At 43.2% G+C, this 14,471-nt stretch overlaps 1 protein-coding gene across 4 annotated transcripts in view; it reads right to left on the minus strand.

Annotated features, from left to right (window-relative positions):
* Positions 1 to 10,352, minus strand: part of USP12 (ubiquitin specific peptidase 12) — a 335,443-nt gene extending 325,091 nt beyond the window's left edge. For all 4 annotated transcript variants that reach the window (XR_008203559.1, XR_008203560.1, XR_008203558.1 and 1 more), the window contains exon 1: positions 10,043 to 10,352. Coding sequence is in view for 1 of the 4 variants with exons in the window: in XM_052671441.1 (XP_052527401.1) it covers positions 10,043 to 10,090 (48 nt within the window). In the remaining 3 variants the exon portion in view is untranslated. The remainder of the gene's footprint in view (positions 1 to 10,042) is intronic.
* Positions 10,353 to 14,471: the final 4,119 nt, after the last annotated feature.

The raw sequence follows: 14,471 nt of genomic DNA on the forward strand, positions 1-14,471 counted from the left end.
ATGCAAGGCCAAACGGTGAGCTACACTCCAGGAGCGAATTCACACACTGTGCAACGTATCTCACAAAAGTTAAGAAATGCAGACCATTCACAGAAAGCAAAGACACGGGGCTGCTCCGCTTGCTGTGAAAATACAAACTACTCAGAGCATTTTTTTTACAGACCTTGACTTCTGTAAAATTAAAGGATAGCATAGTACAGCTAGCACTGGCCTAGCACTAGCTGCAGGTGTTGCCCAGCAACTCTGTTAGTTATGATGCTCCAAGAAGTCAGAGAAAGTATCTTTGGTTACCCTTTGCTTCCAACTGATGCAACTGGTGCAATGAAAAGTGAATTTCAAAGGATGCAGAATTTGTTTTCATTGTTATTTAGACATAAAAAATTCTATTCTCTGGAAAATTCAAAGAATAAACATCTTTCTGCAGGTCTCATACTGATTGCCTTTAGTGAAAATCAAATGTATCCAACCCTGTATCACTTACGTTGCAAACAACATCACTCTCTGTCTACATACATACATACACACCTCCTATCAAACCAACATTTGAGCATGTTCCAGTGTGAAGTCAGGCCTAAGTAAATAAAAAAATAGCACATAGTACACAGCAAAGTATCCTAAAAACAGGTGTGACTCCTTCCCAACTGTATCTTTCCTTACATTAAAGATATAGCAAATGGCCACGGACTTCGTAGCAATAAAACTGACTCAAAATCATAAGCAGCATTAAAAACAGCTCTTAAGATTTCACAGCTGCTCTCAAATGGCAATGTTAGTGGTAAGGGATATAAGATCTCATTTGAGATTATAGCACTCCATGACTACTGAATGCCTGTTGTTGTTTTTTGCAGCCTTACTGAAATCCACCCCTGAGCTCTGGCAAGGTGAATATTATTTACAAACAAATCAGAAAAAAAGGAAATGAGGAGGCCATTTATCCTATTGCTCAAATCTCTACTTCATAAAAAATACATTAATTCTAGAACAGGTTTTTAGGAAATTGTCTGTTTTCAAAGGGTGGAGTGGCTGCTTTACTCTAGCTTTGGAAGGGAGAATATTGTGATCGAGACTTTGATGTTTCTGTTTGTACAGACCAGAACATTATATTTAGATTTCTAGCACAATAAATATCTCCCTAGTAAGTAAAATATGCTAAGATTGTGTATATTAACAATACAGCTCTCTCATTATTCAAGGCTATTTCATTCAGTGTTCAGTCTCACATGAATTTCAGAGGATGACATTACTAATTTCAATGCAGTTGTTTATGAATGTTTTATCAGTACAAACCAGCACGGATGTTTTAAACCAATACAAAACCCCACAAGCTACTCAGACTTTCCTCTACAGCTCTGCTTTTGTCTGTCATAAAGGATGTTATTCCTTCCCACAAATAAATAATTTAAGCTGTGCACAGTGTTAGTTGCAAAGGCAGGACATAGTATGCAGCAGGAGCTTGAAAGTATGTTAAACCACACACTCACATCTGACACATAACAACTATTGTAATATCTAAGTATCCCTCCCTCTGAAAGGTTTCTTGGGAATTATTATGGTAAGCACTATCAGCCCCAGCTGATCCTCCCATTTTGCAAATACAGATGCAGAGGGGAAGCACTGTGGTACCAACTATTGCAGTATCATAAGACCGTTTGGACAAGAAGTCAGCAGAGGAGTAAAGCATAAGAAGAGTTGTACCTCGTTACATCTGCCATGAAAGACAGGAATTGGGATCAGGAGATTTCACTCAAAGATGGCTGTGACAGAGTATAAAAGCTCTTCCTCTGCCATCTAACTTGGACACGGGAAAATCCCCAAAATGATCTTCTACCTATTGGGTTGCACTGAACAACTCACACAATAGACACTCAGTCTCCCATAGAGCAGCTCAGCTCTGTGCAGATGAGAGATGGGAACACCAACTTTGGTTAGTACAGGGGGCTGGTTTCCCCACGTGAGCCCAGACGTGGGAACAAACAGAATCACAGCACAGTTGGGACTGGAATGGCCTCTGGGTCAGCCTGGCCCAGGCCCTGCTCCAGCAGGGGCACCCAGAGCAGGGTCACATCCAGGTGCCTTTGCAAGACCTCCAGGAAGGTGTCTCCACAGCCTCTGGGCAGCCTGTGCCAGTGCTCAAACTGCTGCTGCCCAGGCAGTCTGTTTTAGAGGCACAAAAACAACAAGCAGTAAAAGCTAATAACACAGTACTACTGGTATTTACCCATTTTTTGCATTGTATTCGTATCTTCGTATCACCACCACCTATATATCATCATGTCAGCACCTATAAGCACCTATGCATCACCAAACACTGCTTCACATCACCCATCTTCCAAGACAGTGACAATTATACAGGCATACAGAACACTACACACAACACAGCTTTACAGTGAAAACTTCAGCAAGTAAGGCATGTGAGAACATAATATGAAATCTTAACATGCATCTACCTTGGTGTCCTACAGTTCATCACTGGAACAGGAAGGAAGACCATAACTTAACCAACTTCATCTGAATCAGATCATTTGAAGCACTTGTTAAGAGACAAGTGCTCTGACGTGGAAAATAACACCATGATGTAATGGATGTTTGAAAATACCAAAATACTGACCTCTTAAACTCTGTGATTATTTCCATGTAGAACAAAGAACTACAACAAACAGGGAAGAAGCCAGTTACATAATGAAACAAATGTCAAGTGGTGTGTGTACTGGCTGATCACCGCACAGATAAACTGCACTACGCCACTATGCAGGCACTGTGAAAAGTCACCCACCTTGCTGAAGCAATGGTGTTGCTAACTATTACTTTCACATTTATTATTGCCCTTTCTTGCTGCCCCAGTGGTCTCACTGCCAGGGCACCATACATAGAATTACTACTGAGACCAACTAACAGCTAACGACTCAAAGATGCAAACCAACATATGGTAAAATTTAAATGGATGGAAGAATCAATTTAGAAGCACACACACCTCACCTAAGCTAGAAATAATGTAAAGGTACCTAACACTTTTAAAGGAAGAAATACAAGTGAAAAAAATAGCTATCCTACATGACAATACTGTCTAAAAACAAGTCAGCAAGCAGGCAAACAACAGTGCTTTTGAAGTGTCCTGCCTTGTTATCATCCAATCTGGCAGGCAGCATTTCTCTACTGACTTGACTCAACCAGCCTAACATGCTTTGAAGATGAAACTGATGTTAGTCCTACTATAGAGGGTGCTGATCTATCCCTTCCTACATGAAAAATCAGTTGATAACACAGTAGGCCACCTTTTCAGCAGTTTGCTGTTAACAGTTTTAATTGTTATCTTACTGAGATGCAAGTTTCCTTAGTAAAAAATAATCATAATTTTAAAAAGAAATTTCTTACAACAAAATTTGTATTTGCCAAAGTTCTCTAGATGTCTTTACCCCTTAATACATGCTAGAACCTTCCCTGCAATGCCCTTCACCTTCCCAAGAAACAACACAGACTGAAGGCGTCTGACATAACTAATGTTACATACACAAATATAAGCCAAATCTCTCAAATATTACTTAGCTATGCATTAGTGAGCTTGAAGAAAAATGCATCATAGTGACTGAAGGGCATTGAAAGAGAGAAATTCAGTATCCAGGAATGTTTTTCTCAACAAGAAGAAAACATTACAGGTATAAAATTAACTTACTTACAAATAAAAATCAGAGTATAAGCATTCATTTATAATAGAGCTTTCACTCCCCCCCAGAAGTATTTGAAGACATTTCCTTGTCTGTGCCACAACTGAAGGCACTCAATTCAGAATTCCATAGCCTATATCAATTAGTGCACCGTGACTGATGGAATCTTCCATGAAAGATGAAATACAAAACTCCACTCCTCAAATCACCTTTTATTAGAATATGTAAACTTGTATTTTTCTGTGTACTTACAGAACCAGGCTTAAAACAAATGCTATAGTGACCTTAAATCAAACATAAACTATATCTGTTATTTCAAACACAACCAAAATGAAAAAACATTTCTTAGGATATGGTTTCTGGCCCAGGAAGAAGTGAAATACGCTGAGTGTGCTTCAGTGATACTCAGTGTTCATTTATCTGCAGAAGAGCATGCTTCAGGAGGGCACAACTTCATCTTCTAGTTTGGATAGTTTCGTACTTTCGAAATACTTGTAGCATTATTTTTCTTCACTAATTGGCTTAAGATATAGTCCTGTGTACTCTAATTGCATGCAGCTCAGACAGAATGTTTGCTTAATAAGCACAAAGTGAAACATCCCTGCATGGGCAAAGACGACAACAGCACAGCACAAAATTACCTTCACATTTGCTTTTTGCTACTACACCAATTTTTTTGAGCCTGAGCACAGACACTGTATTTTCCTTCACAGCAGCTGGACAGTCATACTTCCTTCTGTTTTGAACACTCAAGGCAAAGATAAAGTACTGACAAATATGGACCTGAGACTCAATGAATCAGGGCTCTATACTTGGTCTTCCACTGACTAGATCCAAAAAACACAGAAAGATGCAACTCTCCTCAAGCTGCTACCCCATGCAAAACGGATTTTGTCAATTACCCTCGGAAGGAAATATGGAAGGAAATCATACCACAAAACAAAAGAAATACTGACGGCAGTCTCAGTTTTATTTATCTTCTATAATTCCAGAACATTCCTGAGAGAACGCTGTTTACAATAGCTGGTGATTTTGCTTCCACTTCCTCTGATCAGAAGGCTTTTACCAGCAGCACTACAACACATCTCATCATGGCACTTGCTAAGCAGGATCCCTAAAGGTCAAGAGCACTACCTTCACAGACTTACAGTGAAAGGCTGAATTACACCCATGGACCAGACAGGAAGTCTGTGAAATGAATTTAAAAAGAGGATTTGATGGTGACGTGAGAAATCTTTCACTGCCTAGAAAGTACAAGCACTCAGAAGCATTATACTCACCTTCAAAAAACAAACAAGAAAACCATTTACCAAATCACCCACAACACAGAGGGAGAAAAAGTACAGTAACACATTTGTTAACAAACAGCACACTACGTAATGTTTAAAATACACTTTCAATCCACAAAAATTGCCGTTTCATGACAACAAATGCTGTTTTCCCTATTTCCACAGACTCACTAAAACTTCTTGAAGTTATGAAAAATGGTAAAAGTGCTCTTCTGCTCTGGTACCTTTATATTGACACATGACTTTGATGTGTTTATGCTAATACACTAAACCATTATGGTTATATGCTACAAAACTTATCTAGGGTTAAGTGGGTTTTCTTCTTCATGTTTTTTTAAGACTGAAAGATCAAACAGATCTGATTTGAAATACAACATTTGTTAAAAGCATTTTACTTTCAGAAACTTCCTAAACCAGGAAAACAAAAGTTGACCCCTACATGGGCCTTCTATACTGTTCCTTCCTTCAACAGATACACTAGAGAAATGTAAACAATCTTCATTAAGGGACAGATACCCTTCGACCACATTCTTACAAAGTCATTCCTACAAGTCTTGATGCAAATCACTTGCTTTGCCAATTTAAAAAGTAACAAAGCGCACATAAATGATCATCAGAATAATCAACCCTTGTGCAGTAATGGGATCAGCTGGACCCACTGACACAGCTGAAAATTCACTGCTGGCAAGACCAGAGTCCAAGTAGGTATTCCATTGTTTCTTTGTGCTTAGAACCCGATAAATGAATGCTCACATGTAAGTCAAATGACACAGGCACATTTATATAATTGAAATTATTTAAGTAGTGAGCCAACTAAGAAATTCTGTGCTGTGACAAATACTGCTTTGCGGCTATACAGTTTCAGTGCTTTCTTCTTCATGTCTTGTATTTCACATTTGTTTTATATGAATTTTTAGTTACATTTAGAGACAAACGTGTCCAAAGTAATTGCTGCATTTTAAGCACTGCCCCAAACCCAGCATTTTAAGCAGCAAGTGTGTAGCTTTATTTTTTTATTACTATATTGCAACATGTTGCACCTACAAAAATGACGATGACAAATGCCACAATCATGTCACAAGCATTATGAAAAATTCTCCTTATTGCAACTCCAACCAATGAGTGAAGCTCCCTGCAGTGGTACAGGCTCTTGAACCAACTGTCTAACACACACTTCTCCAAAAGTGAACAGGAACAGGCTGCCCAGGGAGGTGGTGGAGTCTCCTTCTCTGGAGATGTTCAATACCTGCCCGGATGCCTACTTGTGTGACCTGCTGTAGGGAACCTGCTTTGGCAGGGGGGTTGGACTCGATGATCTCTGGAGGTCCCTTCCAACCCCTACAGTTCTGTGATTCTGTGAAAAGTGAGTGTAACAGAATCATGAAAACAGAACACATGTCAGAACACTCCAGTCCACTGATGAAGGCAGATTCAGGTCACCATGCCAAGGTGAAATGGTGTGGCTGAGGCGCAGCACATGCTCCTCCTTGCCAGCCCTACTACATAAACAAGTCAGTCAGCTGGATAAAGGAACACCACAATGCTGCTGTTTTCCCTGTGTCAGCTCTCTCACCCTCTTGCTTTCTTTTCTGCTACCTTCTCACTTTGAAGCGATGTTTTTCCTTGCTGCAGCTCTCAATTATCACTCCTTTGAGCTCGAGTCTTCCTTATGCTTTCCTGCAGAATCTGTAAAAACTGATAATTGATTACTGTCTAAGTATTACAATTCGTGCTTGAGAGTAGAGTGCAAACTAAAGGAACAAGAGCAAGTACATAACAGCCATTCTGTCTGAGTTCAAGCCCTGGCAAACATCAATTTACATTAAGTGCAGATTTCACAATTAGGTTTGAAAAACCTACTGTAAACAGATAGTTCCCTGAGCAGTAATGAAGCCCATACATGCAAACCTATCTCAAAGTTTACTATAAACTCTGCCTGCAATTAAGTGTTTAATAAAACCTCTCCATTGTGACATCTGTGGCAGGTTGCACTGCTGCCTTCCCTAAGCTCTGCCTGTTTCCTCTCAGCAGCCTCCAGCCCCACATGCTTGTATTAACATTAGCATCTACAAGACCTCTTCATTCTTGTCAAATGTGACTGAAACAGGCAGAAGGGTACCGGGAGGTAAGGAGAGAGGCAGGAAAAGGATGGTAGGCAACGATTCAGCATGACTGGTGTGTGCACACGGTGCATTCAAAAATAAACCTAAAACCAAAAATTTCTACTGTAAGAAACACACAAACTCCTCAGGCAGAACACACTATTGCATCATTAAATCTACATTTAGCTACAGACTGTGTGTTTGATGGCATTTCTTGAAATCTGAATTAGTCACTGAGGACTTTCTACAGTAATACTAGCCAAGTACGCTGACCCTGCGTAAGAGATGCTAAACTAGTAGGGAACAATTAAACAAATGCCTGAAACATTAAGCAAAAGATTTTCATGTCTAATACTACAGCTGGTGGATTAGCATCACATCTAAATTTCACTATGGTTTTTCAGGTTGTGCTAACATAACCAACGAATTTCTAGAAGAAACACTGAAAAACAAGTACCAGCTCTACTGGTACTTGTTACCAGTTACCAGTACCTTATTGTAACTTCCTTCTGTACGTCTGAGATGGACATCTCCATAGCTTTTAATCTATCCTCTCTACTCCAGCTGCTAGAAGACTTGATACCTTTCTATGACTGCTAAGCATTTGCTGGACTCTAGACAGCAGAAGCAAAGTCAGAAGGACTGTATTCAGCCCTAATTTTACATGAGTATAGCTTGGGACATATCTTTGTTGCAAGTTGCACAGGTTGTTTTACCATTTCCCAACCATGCATAAAACCTCCTATCATTCAGACAACTAAGAGCTGTTTTGCAGCTGAATGCATGGATGAGGGTAAAATGCCAGGCTCTACTTCTACTGCAAAGACATTTAAACAAACCAACCAACCCAATCACCCATACCCTTGCCCATTAGGCAAAAAGAATAGTGCAGCATATAAGCCACACAAGAGAAAAGTTGTTTTTCAGTTCCTTTCTGCAATCTTGAGCTTTGTAATTAAGGCTTACTACAGCACAGGAGTGGTGATATAGGGAAAAGAAATCCAAAGAACCCTGAAGGGATAGAATAGGAAGCTCTGCAGTACTACTGATATAAACACTGGAGTGTAGATGCAGCATGAACTAATGAAGCATGAACTACATTTTGTAGACAGAATGTGCTTCTGCAACATCACCTCAAAAGGCACTGTGGCCTTTCTGACATCACTCTTTACCATACCCCATTGGCCAGTGCTGGAAAATCCACCTTATTACTTTCCAATATTCAGAGCTTCAGAGAAAAGGATGCATTGTATTTAAGTGAGTAAGCAGCAGTGAAAACTTGAATTTGGATACAAAAAATAAAGTCATAAAATGAATGACTGAGATTGAAGAGACTATTCAGCGTGGCTCCAGATAGGTCTGTTACAGGCCACCAGCACACAACGTGTGTTAGGTTTGTGAATGCACAAACCATCTTGTGGCAAAAACTGCCTGCTGCTGGATTGTACTAGCCAGACGTCAGGTGAGAATCAACCTGAGAATTCTTCCAATAGGCATGGGAAAAGGCAAGGAAATGTTCTGAGAATCTTCAGAAACTTGAGTTTCTGAAGATTTATCAAATGGTAGCTTGTCACTAAGAATTGCCAGAAAAAGAAAAAAAAAAGAAAAAAAGAAAGTATTACTCAGCATTTATATTCTTGTTTCTGCAAAATTAATGCTTACACATGATTATTATGACTTCCTTAACATTTAAAAGATCTGCCTGGCCATAACCACATCGTTCTCAACAATTCCTACATAAATATCAAGTACCTCTCCACTCTACCTTCACTGAAACAGCCAATTCCTATATTAAGAACTGCTAAACTTTTACAGGGGGTATCCTGAGCTGTCCTCTCTCCTGCAATACCACTAAATCTTAAGCACCAGAAAAGGCACAGGAAAAATCTCATGCTTGGGGTCTATCCACCTCAGAATACACAATTACAATTGGACAAAGAATACCTCATTGACATCAGAATTTCGGCTCCATGGGTACAGACACTTAATTAATTGCGAGGTTTTTAGTTGAAAAAAAAAATTGTTTAGGTACTGATTTGTACGCCAGTGACAAAACACCATTACCAACAACCACACGCACAGGAAATTTTCAACCATATGCCTGGGTGATCCACACCTACAGCTTTCATACTGTTACAAGTAGAGAAGTGAGGTCCCATACTGGGCCTAAATCAAGGGACTGGCAGTGAGTCTACGATGACGGAATGTCCAGCAGGCAGCTGTGGGTAAAGGCTCACGGATCAATCACAGTCTAGTCTGAAATTTAACCACTCCAGAGAACGAGAACTGCTGTTCCTTCATTTGGCCATACAAAGACCTTGGCGTACAGCTCCTGCATTCAGGGAATCGGACCCTTGGAGTTCAGATGAGAAGCTGTCATCTCCCACGTCGCAAAGAGCGCTGCTCCAGCCGGGGGGCGGCCACCTGAGCCACCTCCACAGGCGGCCACTCCACATTCTCTCGGGCCATCTCTGCAACGCCCGCTGGAGACACCGAAGCCTCTCTGCGGTAAGCTTTATGAAAATCTTAAATCGGCGTCCAGAACGCACCCATCAGCATTTTCCACTGCTCAAAATCACGGCACGTTACAACGCCAACCCAGCAACTGAACAACCAGAGGCAGAGGCTATTTTTCCCCTCCGCTCTCTCCTCCCGCCCCCGTGGCAGCAGCGCAAGGGCCGCCGCAGCCCGGAGCCCCTCACGACGCGGCGCGGTGCCCACGAGTCGCAGCGCACAGCGGGACGGCCCCGCGCAGCACCGGCACGCGGCTCCGCGGCCCGGGATGGGCAGGCACGGGCGGCTCCCGAGGAGACCCTGTCCTGAGCGCCTCCGTCGGAAAGCCCCCGAGCTCTGCCCTTCCCCTGGGTGCAGCCTCCCAAAGCCGATTAACTACGCTGGCCCCCGATCCCCACCCACGGAGCGCGGTTCTGCCCCACCGCCCGCCCCGCGGACCCCTCCGAACGGCGCGGTCCCTTAGTCGCTCACTCACCATGGTACAGATGGAGGCGATTTTGGAGACCGTCATTAGGATTTCCATCCGCCCAGCGCCATCTTCCGCCCAATCACAGCGCCGAGCGGGGCCGGGCCGGGCCGGGCCGAGCGGGAGTAGGAGGGGATGGGGAGGGCAGAGCGTACCGCCCCCGCCGGCGCCCACCGCGGGACTCCCGCAGCCCGGCGGGCCCCCAACGGCCGTACGAACGACTCACGACTCGGCGCCTCGCAGCCTCGCCCACGCGAGCCCGCCCCGCCTCACGCCGGGCCCTCGCTCCGCCGGGTCACCGGCCGCCTACCGGCCCGCCGCCCGGCCCCGCCCCCGAGCCGGCTCCCGCCGCGCCGAGCGCCGCCGGGCACGCATGCGCGGGGCGGGGCCTCGGCCGCCTGAGGCGTGGGCGTCGCGCCTCGGTGTGCGGGGAGCGGTGGGGCGTGAGGGCTGTGTCTGGGCGCTGCGAGTTTTGCTTTTCCGGGTGTTTCCGGCTCTCTCTGCTTCCCTCGCGCTGTCTCTAGATTAATGGCCCCCAGGTTTCACCGAGTCTAGGACCGACTCCCCCGGCCTCTGTTATTTCCAAAATAAAGTTGATCCGTAGAGTCGCTGCTTGCATCAGCCGCTCAAGGTGTCTGCTTAGGGATGAGATGAATCATCTCGACGTGTTTCTTCTTCTGTGCACTGCAGCGGCAATCTGGATGAGTCGTTCAAGATGTTTATGTCTACATTAGCCATGTTCCACCCTGTCTTTTTGCATATATGGGAGCACGGAGCAGATTGAGATTCATTACAATTCATAATGCATAAGACGACCTAGGTCGTAAAGACATACTTTCACCATAAAAAACATACATTAATATCTATAAAATCAAATTATGATCCATTTTTCAGACTGGATATTAGGGAAAGGGTCTGTGCCAGAGGGCGGTGGGCATGGAACAGCCTGCCCTGGGCTGTGGGCGCAGCCCCGAGTGCCGGAGCTCAGGGAGTGTTTGGAGGCGCTCTCAGACACAGGGATTGATTTTGGGTGGTCCTGTTTGGAGCCAGGGGCTGGACTCCATGTTCCTGTGGGTCCCTTCCAACTCGGATCTTTTGTGATTCTACGGTTCCATGATCCTCAGAAGTAAACATTCCTTAACTACTAAGTTAATGGGAATAAAGAATAAGTTTTCCTTCAGCTAAAGCATAAAGAATGTGACTTTAAAAAGTTTTTATGTCTGAACTCTTTATTGAAACGTGAAATATTCTTGAGCTTTTATATAACAGCTGTGGTCTAGAAGTGTATATTTCAAAAGTATAGTATTTGAGAAAATGAGTGCTTCTTGGATGACTGCGTTCTGTAAGTGTTGCCACAGAAACAATGGGGGAGGACAGCATCAAGAGAATGAGAAATAGAAACAAAAGAAGTGGATTGGCCGTCTATGAGAAAAAAGAAAAAAGCAAGAAAGGATATTTGACCAGCTAGACACATCAAGCCATCGGATATCCAGCAGTTCATCTACTGAAATTCAGAGCTGCAAGATAAATTTGTAGGAGGACTGCTGTAAGTATTAGTCAGCCACGCTGCAGGACGTACTCCTGTATAACCCCAGGAGAACAAAGTGCTCAAAGATAGCAGAAGGACAATATGGCACAAAACTTCAAAATGTTATTTCACTACTGCAGAAGTTTGTACAATTAGTTGAGATATAATTCAGTTTGCAACCAATTATGTGACTTTGAGTGAAACTGTGAAGGCCATAGAGAACTGAAGAATCTTGAAAGGCAGTCATGGAAAGCCAGAGATGGTCTTGAAGTTTCTATCTGTCTATAAATTATAGGGCAGAATATAGTTGGAAACACAGAGCAGATCACACCAAGAGAAAATTTAAATATTGTGCAATATTGATCTACATTTAAAAAACGTGGGGGGATACATGGCTATGCTGGCCTGTATCTGACAGGTGTGAGGCTAATTGTGGCTGGAGACTAAGCAGAGGAGCTGGAAAGATGTTGAATTAGTACAGGCATATTGAAAACAGCAACAGTGTGTAAACTGAGATGCTGCATTGTGATCAAATTGAAATCATGCAGAGATTGGACACCATCACTTAATTGTCATGACTAAGCCCTTAGGGCAAAAGGAATTTTGAGTTTCTTTTCCTCTCCTCTCCTCTCCTCTCCTCTCCTCTCCTCTCCTCTCCTCTCCTCTCCTCTCCTCTCCTCTCCTCTCCTCTCCTCTCCTCTCCTCTCCTCTCCTCTCCTCTCCTCTCCTCTCCTCTCCTCTCCTCTCCTCTCCTCTCCTCTCCTTTTCTTTTTAACCAATATAGATAGGGTAGACCAGGATTGTGTGTGGGTGTGTACACACACTCACATTTGTGGAGATTGAGCTCTGAGAGCAGTTACAAGTTCTGGTAGTGCATATAGATCATTACAGTAACAAACCCTGTCTGAGAGAAGACATCAGTTCTATCTTGTATCCTCAAGGAGAGACAAGTCCACCTGATGAAGCAAGACAAGCATCTTTGCCAGCCTTAGGAGAACTTTCAGGTAGGAACAGGGAAGGGAGATGGCAACACACAGGGAAGAGAAGAAATAGTAGTCAAGGGCAGTAAGAAAATGGTGCAGCATGCATGTTGGGAATAAGAGACCTCAGGAATGATGAAATAGGGTGTGTGAGAGGCCACCCACGTCAAGGGTATGCACACAAACGCCTACAGACTGGGAAGCAAGCAGGAGAAACTAGCGCTCTGCAAGTATGACGTGGTGGGAGTTTGTTACAGATCACTTCATCAGGCAAATTAAGTCTTCTGTAAGGAATTTGAGGGAGACTTAGATCCCAGACTGATGAGGAATTTCATCCTACCTGACTATAAGCATCTGCTATAAGCACAACAATCACAATGCAAGCAGTCAGGATTTCTGAAAGGTGCAGATTTATTGATACTAGATGGGCCAGCCACAGGTGATTGCAGCTGGATCTGCCATGCCAGCAAGGCAGAACCATGGGATGTGGGTGGCAGTCGGTGTATTGGTCAGCAAAGCCTTTGCTGCAGTGACTGAGGAAAGGTGTCTGTGATCCTGAGAAGACCACAGGAAGATAGCAGCAGACTACACACCCTGTGCTTTAGAGAGAATACTTCAGCTTATTCAACAGCTCTGATTGAAGAGCTGGCAAGAGGGCATGAGAATTGTCCATCCTAACAATGAGGAAAACAAATAGTATTTGTTTTCAGCAACAGGAAAGCAAAATTTATATGATCTAAAGAAGAGAAAAACAGTGACTAAATGGGAAATTAAGGTCAGGGTTATCATAAGATCTAGATTGCATGGTAAATTCATTCTAGTCAAATGTTTTAGTATAGGCACAAGCAGAGCTTCTTAAAGATATAGTGAACAGGTCACGCCTGCAGATGTGAGCTCTGTTATGGAGTGGTAAATGAAAAGAAATTAAGAGTTCAAAGTGGCCAAGCCATTCTGCCTCTAACGTCTCTCACACTGTGTAGCTGTTACAAAATATTTGAATGACCATGATACCTAGAAACAAAAATCAGAGGCCAAAGTCCTTTGCCTAAGAAGACTCTATGTAAGACATTGAGAGAAAATCCATTCTGTCTTCTGAAGATTTTATAATCCAAATGTGTAGAGGCACCAATCGATACAGAGGAGCAAGAGAAAACATAACAAGTATGAACTGCTGCCACTCACCCTGTGCCTCTCCTTGTTTCATAATCCCATGGTTTGGCAGCAGCCCAGCTTACTCAAAGGTGAGTGGGTAGGCTAGATTTTAAAACTGAAGATCAGCGCAGTACAGGTATGTTTGTGCCTGTTTCATCTCTGCAACAATAGGAGGCTTTGCTGAGTCTGAGGAACATCAGGTTTTTATTAGTGTTGCTTGTCAACAGGATTGGTCCCATGAATCTCTTTCTCCACTCTGCTAACAAGTCAAACCACCAGCCGGTCAGGCTGTTGCTGCAGTATCTGAATGTGGACAGATTGCATCTGTTGTTGGACTAGTATGTAGTGTGACCAAAAGATCATAGCATAATAGGACTATAAAATAATAAGATATTTCTGGTTGGAAGGGACCTCTGGAGGTCTCTGGCCCAACCTCCTGCTCACAGCAGAGTTGGCTCTCAAGTCAGAAGGCTGCTTTGTGCATATACTTCTTTATTTGCTTTGGAAACTCATAATTTTTGATCCAGATAGCTCTTGCAAAAAGACCACGTGAATTCACCAGCTGGATTTTGATTGACACATAGCCCAGGGAAGGTCATCCACCATCCTCATGGTGGAGTAACCAGCCCCGCTCTAAATATACACTTTAACTTATAGGCAACAAGTACTACAGGACTTATGCTACAAGGTATTTGAGTGGGACATAAAAGATTTGCAATCTTTGCAATGGCAGGGAGTGATGGTTGTCAGACTGAACATGGGAGGACTCAGGCAAGCA

This window comes from Tympanuchus pallidicinctus, unplaced genomic scaffold (genome assembly GCF_026119805.1).
Source record: "Tympanuchus pallidicinctus isolate F22 unplaced genomic scaffold, pur_lepc_1.0 scaffold11, whole genome shotgun sequence".
In the NCBI taxonomy this organism is placed as follows: domain Eukaryota; kingdom Metazoa; phylum Chordata; class Aves; order Galliformes; family Phasianidae; genus Tympanuchus; species Tympanuchus pallidicinctus.